This window comes from Gallinula chloropus, assembly GCF_964237585.1.
Source record: "Gallinula chloropus genome assembly, chromosome: 4".
Lineage (NCBI taxonomy): Eukaryota > Metazoa > Chordata > Aves > Gruiformes > Rallidae > Gallinula > Gallinula chloropus.
The window spans coordinates 82,672,254-82,690,196 of record NC_140088.1 but is presented as its reverse complement, the minus strand read 5'-3'; the positions used below and the strand labels follow the sequence as shown (position 1 = coordinate 82,690,196).

Sequence of the window (17,943 nt, the reverse complement as noted above, 5' to 3'; positions counted from 1 at the left end):
AGTAAAGCTGATCTTTAAATATTTTTCAATCCCCAGATGCTGGGGAGAGAGAAGGTTAGAGAGGAAAAGGAAAAGAAAGAAGGAAACACCCCACACCCCCTCCCCAAAAAAAAAAAAAGCAGGTCCGGGATGGAGTTTCCAGAGGCTGGAGCTGCCTGATCCCAAAAACACTTCAGGAGCTTAGGTGGTCTGCAGCGCCATCCTTGCCTTTCCAGGCAGGAATGGCAATTACTGTGCCGCTGTCTGCAGAGGAAGCCCCGGGGTTTGCTGTGTATTTACGGCGGCAAAGGTCTGCAAGCCTTCCCCTCCTCGCCCTCCTCCCTACGGGAGCTGAATAGCTCCTCAGTTATTTTTAAGACCTTTCTGCCCACCCGTCCCCCCCCCCCCCCCCATCCCAACCTGCATCCGCGGCCAGGCTGGGGAAAGGCGAGTGGAGGAGGCAGGGGTTGCTCTCTGAACCTCTCAGCAAGGGTTTGGGGACCCCCCCCCAAGCCTGTCCATCACAGGGAAGGGGGGCTCCTCACACACCATGGGAAGCACACCGTGGGGAGGTGCAGAGCCCAAGCTGGGCTGTAAGAGCTGGCAGAAGCAAGGGAGATTTTCCAGCCTGGCATGGAAAAGCTCCCCAAAGGATTCCCTGGGCTGATTTTTGGAGGAGGATGGGAGGAAATGGGGCTTGGGGGTTGGGAGGGCTGCTCACAGCTCCGGGGTAGAGCTGCTGGACTTTCCATCAGAAACCAGAGACATGCCCAGGGGTCACACTGTGTCCTGTGGCCCTTCTCTTTCAGTGCCTCCCAGTGATGAGTGAGCTGCCAAATGGCAGGTCCCAAAAAAAAAACAGGGGCACAGAGAGGGACCCCAAAACCAAGGTGAGGTGATGGAGGTGATGGCCAAGCCAGCAAGCCCGAAGGAAAGGAAGGCAGCCCAGCTTCTATGGGGAAGATGCAGGGGTGAAATACAGGCAAGAAGAGAGGAAATGGCAGGGTGGTGCTGCAAGGAACAGTTTACCCTGGCTTCACGATTCATGTACTGGTGGGAGCACCAAAAGCCTTCCACATCACCAGCCTCTTGGCCTCAAGCACCCTCTATCAGTCATCTGGAACCCACCACAAGCAGAACAAGCGCATCTTGGGTGTCCCTGGGCGTAATTATGGGGGGTGCCGAGGGATTGGTGATGGAGAGGACAGGGTGGTCATGGCAAGGGCAAAGGCAGGGAGATGGAAGATGGGGTGCTTCACTCATGGGCTCACCATGGATCTACTCCCCTGAGCCCTGCCCAGAGCCACCCAGGGACTGTCCCATGATGTGGGTGGCTGCAGGATGGTTCCAATGATTGCCAAGAAAACAGGGTACACTGGGAAGGCCAGAGCATCCTTCTGTATTGGAGAGCCCAGGGCTGTGGGCAGCAGGAGAGAGCAGGAGAGTCCATGGGAAGCAATACCTGGGGTGGCATGGCCCACCCCAAATTACCCATCAGGGTAACTGCAGCCAAGAGCCCAGCACCGTGCAGCAGCACAAGCCCTCACAGCAGCATGTGGCCCAGCTGCAGGCAGCACTATCCTGTGAGCAGCTGCACTGCCCAGCCCTGATGCTGTTCCCCATGGGACAGGGATCAGGGAATGTCCCCCCTCCCCATTGTTTGGGGCCAGGGGAAGGATGGAACAGGAGTGAGCAGTGAAATAAGTCTCTGAGCAGAAGTGGGGGTAAAAGTGTGCTTGGGGAGAGTGAGTGTGCAAAAGAAATCGTGTGTGCAAGTACACGTGGGGCTGGGGGATGGCTGTGACACAGCAGTGCCAGGTGAGGGGCTCAGACTGGTGTGACGTGGGCACATAGCAGGCACCCCCCCAGTTCTTCCCACTGCTGGGAGCCAGGCTGGCTGCTCACACCCTGCGGTGTCCATCCAAACAGGCGCTGAGCTCACCCTGCAAAGGTGCTGGGCCCCATGCACAGCCCTGGGGCTGCAGCTGCCAAGGTCTACAGGGGCAGCACTGCCAGAGTGGTGGCATTTTGTGGGGGGGGAAGCTTCCTCCAAGGGGTACCCAGCTCCTACAAAACCCACATCAGGAGCCGGGCAACTCACTTGGGGCTCAGCTTTCCAGCTGCTGGCCCCAATGTTTTGGGGTTCCTACATCCCAGGCACGTTCCTCCTGGCCATGTTCGGTATTATGGTCCCGTTGGGAAGGGAGTTAGTGCCTGGGGGGCTGCCTTGTTCTGCCTGATTTTGCGCTTTAGAGCCCCCCCATCCCACCGCCGTACGGGTGCTTTGCTGGACGGGTCCGGACTGCCCACGCCAGAACCATCCCCCAAACTCTAAAGGGTAAAAAGCTGCGCTGGGGAGCGCTGCAGGCTCCCTCTCCTGGCAGCATCTCCGCTCTGCTTCAGCGTGGTCTGAGCTGGCCGCAGAAGCTCAGGCTCCAGCTGCTGCCTCATCCAGGTGCCCTTCTTGGATTTCACGCCCCTGCCGCCCCAGTCTTCAAATGCTGCCCCCCCTCTGCCTGCCTTAAAAACGCACTGGAAATGGATACAGCAGAAAATCAGCGCCCACCCTTCCCAGCCTTCAGCACCCGCTCGTATGTTCCCATCCTTGGCATCACTTCACCCCATCACCCTGATCCCATCAGCATCATGCCCGAGTCCCTGCCCCAGGAGAGGTCAGCCCTGTGCAGGTCTGGAGGCTCTGGGGTTACTGGATGGGACAAGCTATGGAAGCCTAAGTATTATTTTGGGATGGAATGTCCTGGAAAAGTATGCAAGTCATTCAAGCTGGAAATGTGTGAAGCTGCAAAACCAGGGAGCATGGCAAGACCCTTTATAAAGCCAGCTGCAGAAAACCCAGCAGCCACAGAAAGGGCAGCCAGTAACCCCAAAATAGGAAGGCACCAAGGAGAGCCAGTGACCGACTGTGGAGGGGAATAGGATGAGCAGCGCCCAAAGGGCTGAAGAGGGATGGGCCTGCTGCTGTCCCAGGCTGCTCCCTCCTGAGCTGCCACCCTGCAGGGACAGCTTTCCCAAAATCTCCACTCCTGGAGTACATCCTACACCTTGCCAGACAGCATCGCACTGCCTGGGTGACAGTTGCACTCTCAGGAGCAGCACAGTCCCAGGGTAACAGGCCGTGGTGCTCCCCAGGACCTTGGCTGGGGGTTTCCTTGTGTCCTGCTGACAGTCAAAAAATTCATGGGTCAGGGGTTTGCTTGGAGTAAGGGATGCCTGTGGTGGGGGGTGCAGGAGCAACAGGGACAGTTAGGGGACAGTGTGCTGGGGGGGAGGGAAAAGGAAAGTAGGGAACAGCAAGGCATGGCATGGCATGGCATGGCATGGCATGGCATGGCATGGCATGGCATGGCATGGCATGGTATGACACGACACAATATGGCAAGGCATGGCACAGCATGGCATGGCATGGCATGGCATGGTATGGTATGGTATGGTATGGTATGGTATGGTATGGTATGGTATGGCATGGCATGGCATGGCATGGCAAGGCACGGCACCATATGGCAAGGCATGGCACAGCATGGCAAGGTATGGCATGGCAAGGTATGGCACAGCCCAGCACAGCATGGCACAGCACAACATGGCAAGGCATGGCACAGCACAGCATGGCACACACAGCATGGCACAGCACAGCAGAGAATGGCATGGCAAGGCATGGCACAGCACAGCACAGCATGGCACACAGCATGGCATGGCAAAACAACAGCTTTTTCTTGCCAGAATGTGTTTTCAGTTGGCAAATAAGCAGGTGCTGAACTGGATGTGCTGCATGTAAGTAAATGGAAGTTGCAGTCGTCAGCCTGGCACAAGACAAATGAGAGATCCAAGGGCTGGGCACTCCTCCCATGCTGCCTGGCATGGCCAGGGTGTGCTTGGGAAATAAATCTGGAGAGTAGGTAGCAACAGGTCGAGCAGGCTGCTCAGGGGGTGCAGGGCTGGAAGGGGCAGCCCCTGCAGCTGGGGAGGGTTCATCAGCACATCAGCGACCCTGAAATCAACCCCCTGCCACCACGTCACTGGGAGCATGAGGTGGCTCCCCGCCCCATTGCCACTTCACTGAGGCATTTTTCTCCTCTTGCCCTTTGCTTCAGTCCCTGCCCTGTGCACACAGGGAGGGAGGTTCCTCCCTGGGTCTCCCCTGCACACCCTGATCCTCCCCCCTTGTATCTGTCAGCCCCAGCTTCCCCAGCCCAGCAGCCAAACCCACAAACCCGTCTCATCTGCAAGCTAACAAAGGCAAGATGAGGGCACAGCTGCGCCTCTTGGAAAACTGCACAACCAAGCCAAGACCTAAGGCACCTCACCAGACACCCCTGCACCCACCCTGGTGCCAAGGGAGGGCAGGGGGCATGGGGGGGGTTCCTGCACAGCCACATGTGATGCCCACACACACCCACACACTTATGTCATAGGGCTTTCTAGCTAAACCCTCCTGGACTGTCTCTGCTGAGAAGCAGAGTGATGAAATATCTGACCAAAACACCTCCCATCAAGGGCCCCCAGGGTGATGGGGGAGAAGGGTCCCACTGGCAGGCAGGACACCCCCCACACACACACCAGATGATGCCAGCGTGAGTTTGGGACTGATGCATGTGAAAGTCACAGAGCTGCTGCTGTCACAAAGAGGAATTTGCTGGGTTCAGATACTGGACAGGGGGGAGGACAGAGCAGGAAGAGGAAGGGGAAAAGCCAAAATGGGGGGCAAAATAAAAAAGCAAAGCCCCCTAACAGGGGCTTTGTGCTGTTGGGTCGGTTCTTGTCCAATTATTGGAAAAGCCAAAGGGTTATGAAATCAGCCCATTAAGAAAGCCAGAGTATCAGCTAAACCAACAGCAGCGAGTGCGGGCAGCAGGTAACGAGCAGGAGGTAATGAGCTTTACTCCAGGTCTGCTCCCTGGAAAGGGACAAAGGGTGGGAGCCGACCCAACCAGGCTCCCCCCAGAGATTTTTGGCAAGGGTGGGGAAAGCCGTGTACCTACCAGGGCCCCTTCCAAGGCGAAGACAGCAGCGGCCCCGGTGCGCTCCAGCGGCTCCATCCTTCGCCTCCAGCGGCGCCGGCGGAAGGTGTCGGTCCGGCGGTGCTTCAGGTGGAAGCGCCAGCCGAAGAGCGAGGCGTACTCCCAGCCCTCCCCGTCCAGCTCCTCCTGCTTGTGCTGCCAGGCAGAGACACAAAGGGACTCAGGGGTCCCACCAACCCCATCGTCCCCTCTCAGGGGCAAAGCTGCTCGTGTATGGGGGTTTCCACGGGTAGGGAGGGTTCAGCCTCTTCCAGGTGTTGCTTGTCACAGTTGCTCCATCCCGTGTCCTCCCCATATCTCTCCAGCTTAGCTGGGGAGTCAGCCCTGCATTCAGTCACCAGGGTGAACCCCACTTGAAGAAGGGTCCTACTGGGCTGGGGGCTGCCTGTGCTGAGCAAGGAGGGGGCCGCATCCTGCCCGGGTCTGGGTAACACCAATGCCTCCATCTCCCCAGCTTTTGCCATCTCCTCTTTGCCACCACCTCTGATCCCTCCAGAGGCCACCACAACTCTGCTACCACGGGACATCCTCCTGGGGCATTTGATCACAAGCCTCTAAAGGCTTTCCCCCCCCAACCCTAATAAAAAGCTGCATCACCTCTCTGTGACACTTTCTTCCCCTTGGAAAATGGGGTGCCAGGGGTTCCCAATGCTCCCCATCCACAATTAGCCAGAAAAAGTGCTGGAGTGGGAGGGAGATGTCATGGGAAACGTGCTGGAGTGGCGGGGAGGAAGAGCAGGAGTGCTGCGGTGATATTTGCAGCCCAATTGCACCACCTAGAGGGAAGCAGGACTGGGACAGACCGGGGACCTCTACCAGCCCCGATCCCACGAGCTGCTCGATGGCGCCGTGGAGGTCCCTATCCCACGCCAGAACCCAACCAAAGCAGCTCTGGAGTGGTCTACCCCCCTCCTGTGAGATGTTGACCCCCATGGTGGAAACCACAGAGACTGCTGCTGCTGCTGCTCCAACCCAGGGGCACCACGCTCCAAGTTTCTGCAGAAAGCCAAGGCGCCTCCAACTCCACACAGAGAGACAAGGACATGGCCCCAACCCAATTCCAGCCTCTTCTCCCCAGTCCTGGCCTGGCCTGGCCTGTCCTACCTTCCTCATGGACTCCATCTGTGCCAGGTCCCTCCGCCGCAGCCGCACCCAGCGCCGGCGCCGGTTGGTGTGGTACATTTTCTCCGCCGGCACCCAGGCCTTGGGCTTGCGGTCCGGTGGGATGGTGATGCCATACTCCCAGCCTTGGAGAGAAGGGGACAGCAAGGTGAGGGAGGGATGGAGAAGAGCACCCCCCCCACCCTTGCATCCCACCAGGGACCTCTCTTCACCTACATCCAGGTTAGAACAGCAAAAGGCTGTCCCAACACAACGCACCGTCCCAGTTTTTGGTTCATGATGCAGATAAGGACCTATTCATGCTCTACCCTGCCCAGGCAATGGGCTCATGGTGTCCCACCAGCCTTTGGCTCAAAGTCTGGGGACTCTCCTGCCTGTTCTTCCTTCTTCAGGCAACCCTGACACTTGTGACTGCTTTGGATGTTCCCTGGCCTGATGCTTTCATTTGTTCTTTCACCAGAAGACAGCTAAGATCTTGCAGAAGAACAGCTTGGCCTTTCCCTAGCTCCAAGGGAAGCACCACCTTTGTGGCTGCCCATCCCACAGCTTCAGCCTCAGCCAGAGCAAGGAGCAGAAGGTATCCCCAGGACCTGATCCCCTTTCTCTTGAAGCCTGTGGGGCACCTCACACAGCCATGAAGGGCAAGTTAGCATCCCTGGTGCTGATGGGAACAGGGAAGGAAACACCACCATGGGCAGAGTCAGGGGGAATGAAAATAGGACAGAGGTCCCCAAACTGGTTCCTGATACCTTTTTCATCCACAGCTCTGTTGAGGTCTGTGTCCCACTCCACATCTTCCCATTTCCAGCCCGGAGGACACTCAATCTCATCCTTGTGCAGGACCTTCTCTCCATTCTGCGGGACACAAGAGTGTTTTCAACTAGGCAGTGCCCAGCAGATGCCATGGGACACCATGAGCACCTGGGGGCTTCCTGCCACTGCAGCTCGTGGGGGTGCTCAGCCCTTAGCTGCCCACTCTCCCCTTACCACATCAGTGTAGGCATCTGTCATGTGGATCCACTGGCCTCCAGGCAGCCGGACCTGGTTCTCAAACACCTCCTCCACAAAGCTCAAGTGCCCGGCGTCCACGTCGTGCAGCAACCTGCCCCCCACCAAGGACATACAGAGCGTCAGGGGCTCCCCACTCCTGCCCTCCCAGCCCTGCACTGGCAGCAGGACAGCACTGTGCCCTCCCTCCTCTCACACCACCCCAGCACACACCTTCCCTCAAGAGCCTCTTCTACCCCAGAGGCACCAAGCAAAGCTCCCAACGAGACCTCGGCGACCCTCAGGCCAAGCCCAAGACACAGCTCAAACCAGATGCAAGAAGGCAACTGAGCTGTGCTGAGCACCCACCATCTCCTCCCATCCCCTCAGCGCCCAGCTGGGATCCCACCTCCAAAGCTCCTGGGCATGGGACTTGCAGGAGGCACCCCAGGGAGCCAGGCATTGAGGCTGTTATGTCCCTGAGTACCTGTGCAGCACCCACCACCCCAGGGACATCCTCCAGCGCAGAGACAACGCACGTTGCTTTAATGCTGCTGCCTACCAAGGGCAGGGCAGGCAGGAAAGGAACCCCCATGGGCTCCTCAGACCTCCATCCAGCTTTCTGGGTGAGCTTGCCACCAGCTTAGCATCTGCTTGGGTTTTTGGGGTGCCCACAACAACCCACCCAGGCCCTGCTCTTTGCAGAAAACCCATTGCTCACGTCTTCTCTGGGCAGATGAACCAGTCTCCAGCCCAGGTCCAGCCTGTGGAGGGGCGAAAGCTGTCCTTGGGCAGCTTGATCTTGCCTGTGACATCTGAGTATTTGGGGTAGGTCAGGCCAGTCGTGCCCCAGTTCCCCACCAGCGCCAGCTTGGTCTGGTTCTCATACTGGGGGAGCAAAAGCAGAGAGGTTTTTGCAATTGGAGGCACATGAATAATCTTTTTGCAATCCCATGAATAATCCCTTCCTTCCCAGAGAGCTCCATCCAGACAACAGATCTCCTGGGAAGAGCCTAGCCCCTCTACCAGCCCCTGCCCCAGAGGGACCCCCAGATTTCACACACACACCCCCCCACCATCAGGCAGAAGGAGGTGTGAAGCCATGATGCAGCTTTCTGACCCATTCCAGACCATTCTGCCCAGCCTTTTGGGCTGGATGCTGGTAGAAACAGACCCTTCTTCACTGGATGGGAGGGGCTGATGTGACCCCCACCTGGCAGTGCCCTCACCCACAGCCCAGTCCACCCCCTCCACACCATGGTGGACTTGTTCTGCTGTGAGATGCTCACAGTTTCAGCAAAGACAGAGAGCTTCCCCTCAGCATACTGGTTGAACTCCTTCTCATCGACCGACAGCCCAAACCAGAGCTGGACCCGGATCTGGGCTGGGATCCTTGGACCCATCGCCTCCTCCTGGGGGTACTGCCAAAGACAGAGAGCAATTAATATGTTAATGATATTAATGAAGGGTGATCGGCATGTGAGGCTGGGGGTGGTGGGTACAAAGCCCCTGTAGCCCTGGATGAGGACGTGGGAGGGGTGGGTGAGACACAGAGCATCGCTGGGAATTGGGACAAGCTCCACGAGGTGCAGAGGCCTTTGGGGATGACCTTGGAGACAGCCTCCAAGGCCAGGACACCAAACCCAGCAAGGAACTTCAGCAAACCCAGAAAGAAGAGACAGGGGGGCATCTCACCACCCTTCCTCCTCCCCCTCCATCACTTTTTCCCCCCTTCCAAGCAACACTAACTTTCCATCCAGAGCTCAGCTACAGGGGAAAAAGAACCCCAGCCCCACCAATGTATTTCAATTCACCCTGTGGTGCCAGCTGAGCGTGGTGCTTTGGGGTTTGGTCCATTTATTTGACTTCACTTTAGTTTTTCAGAGCTGGCTGCTTGTCTGCTCCCAGGCTGGCACACCAGGAGAGGCCAGAGGAACACCATGCCAGATCCCAGCAGCTCAGGAAGTGCCTGGCATAAGAGGCTGCAGCTTAAACTTCCTGGGGTGGCAGAGGGTCAGGAATTTGGAAAAACATAAAATAACATTGGAAAATTACCCTTTTATGACTTTTTTTTTAAAAAAAGAAGCCCCACCTGGGCCGAGGTGCACCCAGCTTCACTCCCCAGAGCCGTGCAGAAGGTATGAAGGTATTCACAGGGATCTGCTGTAAGGAGGAGCTGGATTCTCCCAGAAGCACAACCAGGTTCTCACCGTGCAGGAACCAGCTCAACAGAGTTGAAACCAGGGCTGATGGTCCCCAGACCCCACCCCCAACCCTGCGGGGATGCTCGTGGGTTGTGTCAGGCATTCAGGCTTCCCTACAGCCCTTTTTGGGGTATTTTTGAGGGGAAAAGGCTTTAGAGATGAATCCCACAGCCAAGCATTCACAGCCCAGGTACCTTCAGGAAGATGGTCTGCAGCTTGCCGCAGTTCTTGCCGCAGCAGCTGGAGATGCCCCTGGAGAAGAGGACCTCGTGGGCTGGCAGGCGGGCGTACCCCACGCGCTTGTCCCCTTGCAGCATCCAGATCACTATGTCAGGCAGGCTGTTTTGGGGCTGGAAAACACAAAAGCCACAATGTCCAGCTGGAGGGTTCTGAACTTGAGCATCGGATGTGGAGGGATGCAGGAGTCTGGAGGGCAGCTGTGTCCCGAGTCCCGCTGCCAACCCAAGGCCATGGAGTGAGACCACTCAACCCAAACCCCTTCTCAGCAGCTCTGGATCTCATCTGGGTCTGGTCAGGGCAGAGCAGCTCCCCGTGTTTCCCCAAGCCCCACCCTCCACAGCCAGCCTGGGTCACTGGACCTTCAGTTGAGGGTTTGCACAGAATCACAGGATGACCGGGACTGGAAAGCACCTCTGGAGATTATCTAGTCAACTCCCCTGCCAGATCCTGCAGGATCATCTTGAGTAGGTTACACAGCACAGAATTCAGGCAGGTTTTGAGTCTCTCCAGAGATGGAGACTCCACAACCACCTTGGGCAGCCTGTCCCAGGGCTCTGCCACTCTCCCAGTAAAGAAGTTCCTTATATCTAGGTGGAACTTCCTATATTCAAATTTATGCCCATGGCCTCTTGTCCTGTCACTGGGCACCACTGGAAAAAGATTGACCCCGTCCTCCTGACCCACACTCCTTGAGTGTTTACAAGCATTGATAAGATCCCCCCTGTCTTCTCTGGGCTAAAAAGTCCCAAGTCCCTTCTTTGTAAGAGAGATGTTCTAGTCCCCTCATCATCTCCACAGCCCTTTTCTGTTAACCCTCTCCAGTAGCTGCCTGTCCTCCTTGACCCAGGAAGCCCAGCACTGCACTCAATATTCTTGATGAGGCCTCACCAGGGCAGAGTAGAGGGGGAGGAGAACCTCCCTTGACCTGCTGGCCATGCTTTTCTTGATACACCCTGGGGTGCCACTGGCTTTCTTGGCCATGAGGGCACACTGCTGGCTCATGGTCAGCCTCTTGTTCACCAGGACTCCCAGGTCTTTTTCCACAGAGCTGCTTCCAAGCAGGACAACCCCTACTTTGTACTGGTGCATGGGGTTATTCTTCCTTAGGGGCAGGACCCTACACTTGTCCTTGTTGAATGTCATCAGAGCACTCTCTGCCCAACTCTCCAGCCTGTCCAGATCTCGCTGGACGGCAGCACAGGCTTCTGGTGTGTCAGCCATTCCTCCCAGTTTGGTATCATCACAGACTGGCTGAGGGCACACTCTGTCCCTTCAACCAACTCATTGAAGAACATATTGAACAGCACTGGACCCAGGACTGAGCCCTGAGGGTTACAGGCCTCCAACTAGTCTCTGTGCCACTGCTTTACAGTTGCTAGCCATGCTGTAGAGCTCTGCCATGAACACAGCTCAACAGCCAGCTGCCAAACCTGGTGCAGAGCTGAAAGCAGGCCTGGCTCCCTCAATCCTCCCCAGCCAACGATTCCTCTCTTGCAGCAGCCTTACTTCCTCAGCCATGGCCTTCAGCCTGGAGAGCCAGTCCTCTGCCTGCTCCAGGGCTGCTGACAGGCTCGAGTCTTCGTGCTTGAGCTTCAGGGCTGCCTTCACTATCTGCTCCAGGTTGGTGCTGCGATATCTGTACATGTTCTGGTCCAGGTGGGTGCTGGCTGGCTTCCCCAGGACATCAGGCAGGGTCAGGCTGTGGGGATGGGCAGAGAAATGGCATTAGCAGCTCGCTCAGCCTCTAACCAAGTTTTGCTGTCTTCTTTTTATTATTTTTTTTCTCCTCTTTTTCAGCAACTTTCCAAAGAATTAACAACATTCGAGGGGGACACGGCAGTGCCAAGAGCAAAGGAGCTTCCAACCACACTAGCAGCCCCACGTATCACCCGCAGCAGCCAGGACAGAGCACCACACCACACACATGGTTTAATATAAATCGATTCAAGCTGATGGATAAAACGTTTCAGGAGTCTGGGATGCTCTTCATGGTGCTGAGCCACTTCAGGCTTTCCTGTGAAATGCAGTGATTTACGGCGCTGATGTCACCAACGCCCTTCTTGCTCCCAGCTCCTGACCCACAGCACCCCGCCAGCTGCAGCCTTCCCCCCTTGGGCCACAATCAGACACCATAAGCCCCCTTTGAATTGCTTCATAAATAAACAGGACAACACTTCTCACCCAGCTATGCTCAGCAAGATGCACCACAGGCAGATGCAGGTGGTGGGACCTGCCCAGGATGGTGTCGGTGTAGGTTGTCCAAGGATAATGAGGATTCCTTTAACCACTGGCTTAGGAAGAAACTTAGGGGGGAAACTTCCTCCTTTCATTTCTCTTACAGGGAATTGGGTTTGATGCTTTTCCCAAAAGGAGACGGAGCACCACGGGCGCTGCTAATTAACCCAGCTGCTCAGTGGCATCCCATGTAATGAGCTAAATTAAAAGGCCGTGCTGGTGCTACAGCCCAAGCCCCCCTTGCTTAGAGTGACCACGCTCCATGACCTCCACTTTGTGTGTCCACGTTTCCTTTGTCTCCTCATTAGGAGGGAGCTGCTAACGAGGTGACCCCCTACTCATTTTCCGTGGCTTGCCTTGTCGCCTGTGCAGGGGGGGACAGTGGTCACCTAACCAAGCAAACACCACTCTGCAGCAGAAAGTGGGATGTGGTTTCATTTCAGAAAGATAAACTAGAAAGCTACCCAAAAAGGGGGTGGGGGAATGTGTTAAAGGAGCTGTGAAAAGAAGCAGCAGAAAGGGTTCAATCTTATGGGCAGCGTGGGGATGGTCTGAAGAGCATCAGTTCCCAGCAACATGCTGCATGTCAGACACCACTAACAACCACAGTGGTTTAAAAAAGATGGAGGTTTAAAAGCCTAAAACCTAACAAACTATCCCTATTCAAGGGGGAAAATGATACAAGGGACGTCTGCTGATGAACCAGAGCTGGAAGCAGCATTTTTCATGGCTGGGAACTAGGAGGATGTCAGAGCAGAGCCCCTCATTGGGGTCCATCCTGCCTTGGTGGCCGGGAGGAGATCACCAGGTGGAAATCTGTCTGCAATTCAGGTAGGAAAGGGCTGGATGGTTGGCTGGGATCTGTAGCTTCACACTTAATATCTCCTCTGGAGGAGGTAGGACAGGAAGGAGCGCATGATGGCAAACTCAGAGAAACCTTGTGTCTGGGGGAACCCAGCAAGTCTGACCCTTGTATCCAACAAACCACCAGAAACCACATCCAAGACGAGAGGAGCAGAGAGTTGGTCAAACCAGACCCAAGGGGGTCACAGGCAGAGGGACGCTGGGTCATGCAGGGCTGACACCATCCCCTGAAGGACTTGCTGAAAGTCCTTCCCCATGGGCTTTGCCACTCTGAAGCAAGAAGGTGGTCATCTCCTGGGCAAAGAGATGGTTATATGGCAGGTGGCAAAAGATGGGAGCGTTGGGGCGGGTCCCACGCTGGCTGTTACCATGTCAGGCATGAATTGTTAGGAAAAAAGCAAAAGGGCTGAGCTGAGAACATCACAGTGGCAGCACACAAACACGTGGTGCACCTTCATGTGAAGAAAGTCCAGAAGTACAAGAACAATCAAAACCACTGGCCAGGAGCAGAAGGACAAATCCTTCCACCCATCAGCATGAAGGAGCCACCTGAATCCAGCTGCAATTTAGTGTTTTGGGTACTTGGTTTTGCCACAGCTCATCTTTCCCTAACTCTCCCCATTTGTATGCTACTCCCAATTCTTTTCTCCTCCAGAGAGCAGCAGTCTGGCACCTCTTCGTGCAGAGGTCTGGAAAGCAGACATGGACAGGGCAATGCCAGCAGCATGTCATTGCTTTCCTAATGGGAACAAGAGGTGGGGAGACCCCCCTTGTGCTGGGACTCTTTCACTGGAGAGGTTCAGACCCAGAGGAGAATGGGAAGGCACTGGAGAGTAGCAGGGGGTTGTGTCCTCCCTCCAAAATCCTGATGGAAAGGAGCTCAGCCCTGGCTATGGAGACCAGGAGCATCATGGAGAGGTCCAGCTGCACGACCCAGCTGCCCCCACTGTGGGTACCACCCTCACAACTGGACCCAGTGCCTGTGCCAAGCCCCTCAAAGAGATGGAGGAGCTGCATCCCATGGGCACCGAGCACAGAGCGGGGCCAGGAGCAAGTGGGAACCACGGAACCATGGGCTTGGCACATCCCACTGCCACATTTTTCCCCCTCCCAATTAATTGAGTTTGTTTTGGAGGGTACAGCACCACTGGAAAGGCCAAAGCCATGGCTAATCCCAAAGGTCCCATCCCACATACCCAGGGGGGTATCAACAGGCAGCTGGTTGGCTCTGACCTTTCCAGCAGAGCCAGAGCATGTGGGGGGCAAAGCACATCTCCTTTACAAGGCTCAAAAGCAAATCAACATGGAGGTTTTGGGGGGGTGTTCAGCATGTCCTCCAGCAGGTCGTGAGCAGGGTCAGCTCATTTGAGATCTTGTTTGAGGGAAGAAGGTGTCTGCTCCCACACTGGTGTCAGGGGAGGGCCCAGAGGGGCTGCATCCCCCATGCCCACTGCACCTCCAAGCAAGGGTTTACCAGGGCTAAAAACACACCAAGGAACCTATCATTACCCTTCCCCAAACTGACAGCATGGAGCTGCTGTCAGGTGTGGGATGGGACTTGGAGATCATCTTCATGGGCACACCTGGAGAGGAACCACAGTCCCAAGGCCCTGGTGAGGTCAGTCCCTGAAACACCATCCTGAAGGCTGAGCTGTCCTTAGGATAAACACCCTGGTCCTACCACTGCAATGCTCCAGCCCAAAAAAGAAACCAGGGAAAGCCTGTGGCACCCTGCCAGCCTGCCCAGAATGGCAAAGCAGCAGCACACGCCAGTGGTGCTGCCCATGGGGGATGGTGGGACAGCCCAACCCTGCCACATCCCATACAGCCATCAGACAGACAGCAGAACAACCCCTTTGGGTGCTCTGCATGGGTACCTCCTACACAGCACACACCAGACTCAACCAGGAATCCCCACTGGTGGTTCCTCACCCCACAAGTCCCACCATCCTTCTGGTGGGGCTGGCCTGGCTCTGGCTCCTGCCCTGACACAATGCTGCTCATTCAGGTGAGCCCTTGCATGAAGGCTGGAAATTTATGACTTGCCTTAAGCATCACCTTTTCAACCCCCTGCCTTGGCTCTGCACCCTCTGAAGCAAACATTCGCTTAGCCAACCATCAGCCTCTTTCAGAAGGGGGAAAAGAAAAGGTCCCTTCCAAGATAAACACGTGTTCTTACAATAAACAGCATGAAAAGGCTCCCAGCCAAAACTGGCAGAAAATACCTGCAGTCAGCGATGATGTCATCCATCAGCTGGGCACCCAGGGTGTCCAGCTCACTCGGCGAGCGGTTGGCCTTGAGAGCAAGGTGGATCTTCTCCAGGTTTGCTTCCTGCACAGTGGAGAAGAGGAGCTGCACAGCAGGGACCACCCACCACCACCTGCACCCCATTCCACCCCCTGGCCAGGAGTCTCTCAGTGAGTGCCTGGGGCTGTTCCCCCATGACCAGAAACTCCAGCCTGGGTGCCACCAAATCACAAACCTGACCCAGCCTGGAGATGGCATCTGTCCCCTCCTTGTCCCCCCAGACAGGATGCAGAATGGAGATAGACAATGTTCCTTGCCATCAGGCACTCACCAGCCTGTCTGCAGCGTGGTAGAGAAGGTTTTGGGCATCAGTCCGATAGCTGATATCTTCCCAGTAGGATGACAACACGACCACAGGCTTCACGTTGCCCCAGGGCAGGTAGTAATACTGACAACCTGGAGGGAACGGGGTGTGTGTGACCCTGGGACTGGGACAACGGGGACCCCACTCCTCAGGACCAGAGCAGAGATGAAGGGGAGCAGCTCAACATTTGGCTTTGGGCAGATGCCCATCTCTGAGGCTTTTCTGGGGCAGGAGGATGGGTAGTATGCTCCCCAAACCCACATATGACAGCTCAGTGCACACTGAGGTCCAAAGGGATGTGCATTGACCTCCACAGCTGCAGCAGCTCCTGCAGAGCAGTGAGGCCAGAAACCAGCAGAACCCCAGTGGTGTAGAATTTCCTCACAGAGCAAGAGCCCCACAGGACCCAGGGAGAAGCCACCCCAAAGCACTGGCTTCTCCTTGAATTAAAATGGGCCACAAAAAACGCTGCTCAGAAACGACTTCGAGCCAGCACAGAGCCAAATATTCCTCTCTCACAGCACACTTGAGCTGGGCAAGAAGCTCTGGAGGTCACCAGATCCAAGCCCTGCTCAAAACAGGGTCACCTCAGGCAGGCTGTCCAGGACCATGTCCAGCTGCGTGTGGAGTACCGCTGAGGATGGAGACTCCCCAACCCTTCCCTGGGCAGCCCATTGCGGCGCTCGCTCCCCCCCACCCAGTGTTGCTCACCATCAAAGACAGCCCGGCTGTACTGGGTGGTGGAGGCCAGGGGCAGGCAGGTGTTGTCAAACTTGTTGCCGTAGTTGCCGATGCTGACCTCGAACTGGATGGCGTCGTCCACGTCTTGCAGCATGGTGGCCGAGTAGAAGGCAGCAAAGAGGGAGTACTTCCGGCGGCGCAGGTGCTTCTGCAAGAGGCACAGGACCGTGTCTGTAGAGGAGGAGGCACCACAAACCTCTCTCCTGCACACAGACTCTCCCTTACCCCAGCCCACGCCAGTGAGGCCAGGCCTCCAAACTGGGAAGGTTTACTGCAGGGAAGAAAGGCATATGTTGCTGCAAGGGAGTTTTGGGGTGAAATGCTTAGGGAAAACCCAGCAAAGGAGAAGGCTAGGAGTTTCCATTAAAAAAAAACCACAGTTTAAACCTGAAGAAACAAGCAAAGCACATCTGCAACAGCGCCCGAGGTGAGGCAGATGTCCCACCCCCCCCCTCCACCTTCACCAGGGTCTTCTCTCTACCATGCAGCAGCTCAGACAGGGCAAGCTGGATCCCGTGGGTTGGAAGTGCAGCTGGAGACACCCTCCAGGAGTTCCCCAACCGCTCAGGGGGCATCACCCACCCAGGACTAACACCCACACCCCTTCCCTAGTGCCTCACATGCCGTGTCACCGGAGGGCTGATCCCAGAGCCCAGAGGGTTGCATGGCCCGTGGAGACCCCGTTACCTCCACCCGTAGGATGTCATCGGCAGAGATATCCTCCACCTTCTGCTCCACGTGCTCCACCAGTTTGGTCTCCAGCTCCACCAGCATCCTGCCGCGATAGGCGACTCCCTCGCCCTTGGGGTAGACCAGGGACAGGCATCAGGACCCCCCGGTGCCCCCTCCCCACCAGCTAGCTCTGCCTTTGCTTTCAGTGGGCTTCACTGCAGAGGGGTGAGAGCAGGCAAAGTGCTTCTGCAAGAGCTTCAAAGGTAGAGAGCGTTTGGGCAGCAGAGCGGCATCGGGAGGAGTTTAGCCAGAGGGAACAGCCAGGGAGAGAAAATGCAGTGCAGGCTCCTGGTAACAAAGCTGGTTGGGGGTTAGTAGCAGCTTCCTGTTGGCAAGGAGTTGTAGTTTATTTTAAGGTTGTGCTGGAAAGAAGCCGACGTCACCTTTCCTAAATTGAGCGTCTCGTAAGGGTCGGGGAAGCCGGTGAACTCCCGGGGGCTGCCGTAGAGGTTGATATAGCAGGGACCAAAGGTCGGCAGGAACCCGAGCCCATCATCCGCTGGGGACCGTGGAGAAGGGGGGAAAGAGCCATTAGAGAGTCCTGAAAGCACCCTGGGGATGTGTCCCACGGGGCTTCGCTGCAGGAACCATGGGGACCACATGCATGTGGCTGGAGGCCACCAAAATACTACAGGTTTCAACCCATTTGAATCCTACGACCGCTTACCTTCACCTAGGACAAAGACAAGGCAGGTGGGAGGCTGTGCTGGGAGCACAGAGCTTCCCAGTCCCAGGAGGAGTCCCCAGAGAAGGAGAGCATCGCTTTGCTGGTGTGGACCAGCGTAGGGGATTTACACCAGCCAAGGAGCTGGCCCTGCGCTCCCCCCAGGGCAGTAGGAGGGTGCTGGGAAGACACCAGCTCGGTTTTACAGAACCTCCAGCAGAAGGAGCAGCGAGGGGACAGGGATGGTTTGAGGGCTCCTGCTTGCAGCTCCCCACACGCAGCCACCTCAGCACACAGCACACACTGCGCCACGGACACGTCGCCACCCAACAAGGACACCCCAAACCCACCACAGGGAAGGGCAGCAGAGCCCCTTCCCCACTCCCACAGGGCTGGGGCAGGGACGACAGCACACAGGAGCTGTCCCCCTTCTCCCACCCAGGTGTCCAGGTGTGAGGCAACCGATGCTGTAGCCAGTGGCCTGGCCCTGCCAGCAGCTGAGCTGGCAGCACGATTACCAAGCGGCG

The 17,943-nt window shown here is 56.5% G+C and overlaps 1 protein-coding gene across 1 annotated transcript in view; it reads right to left on the bottom strand.

Moving 5' to 3' along the window:
* The window catches only part of DYSF (dysferlin), a gene marked incomplete at its 5' end in the record, with an annotated part of 98,029 nt that overhangs the window by 66,643 nt on the left and 13,443 nt on the right, over nt 1-17,943 (bottom strand). Inside the window, 13 exons of the mRNA XM_084263282.1 lie at nt 4,977-5,150; nt 6,120-6,262; nt 6,887-6,992; nt 7,125-7,239; nt 7,846-8,012; nt 8,414-8,545; nt 9,523-9,678; nt 11,075-11,267; nt 14,893-14,999; nt 15,247-15,371; nt 15,991-16,168; nt 16,708-16,821; nt 17,136-17,251. Of these exons, the coding sequence (XP_084119408.1) occupies nt 4,977-5,150; nt 6,120-6,262; nt 6,887-6,992; nt 7,125-7,239; nt 7,846-8,012; nt 8,414-8,545; nt 9,523-9,678; nt 11,075-11,267; nt 14,893-14,999; nt 15,247-15,371; nt 15,991-16,168; nt 16,708-16,821; nt 17,136-17,251 (1,826 nt within the window). The remainder of the gene's footprint in view (nt 1-4,976; nt 5,151-6,119; nt 6,263-6,886; nt 6,993-7,124; nt 7,240-7,845; nt 8,013-8,413; nt 8,546-9,522; nt 9,679-11,074; nt 11,268-14,892; nt 15,000-15,246; nt 15,372-15,990; nt 16,169-16,707; nt 16,822-17,135; nt 17,252-17,943) is intronic.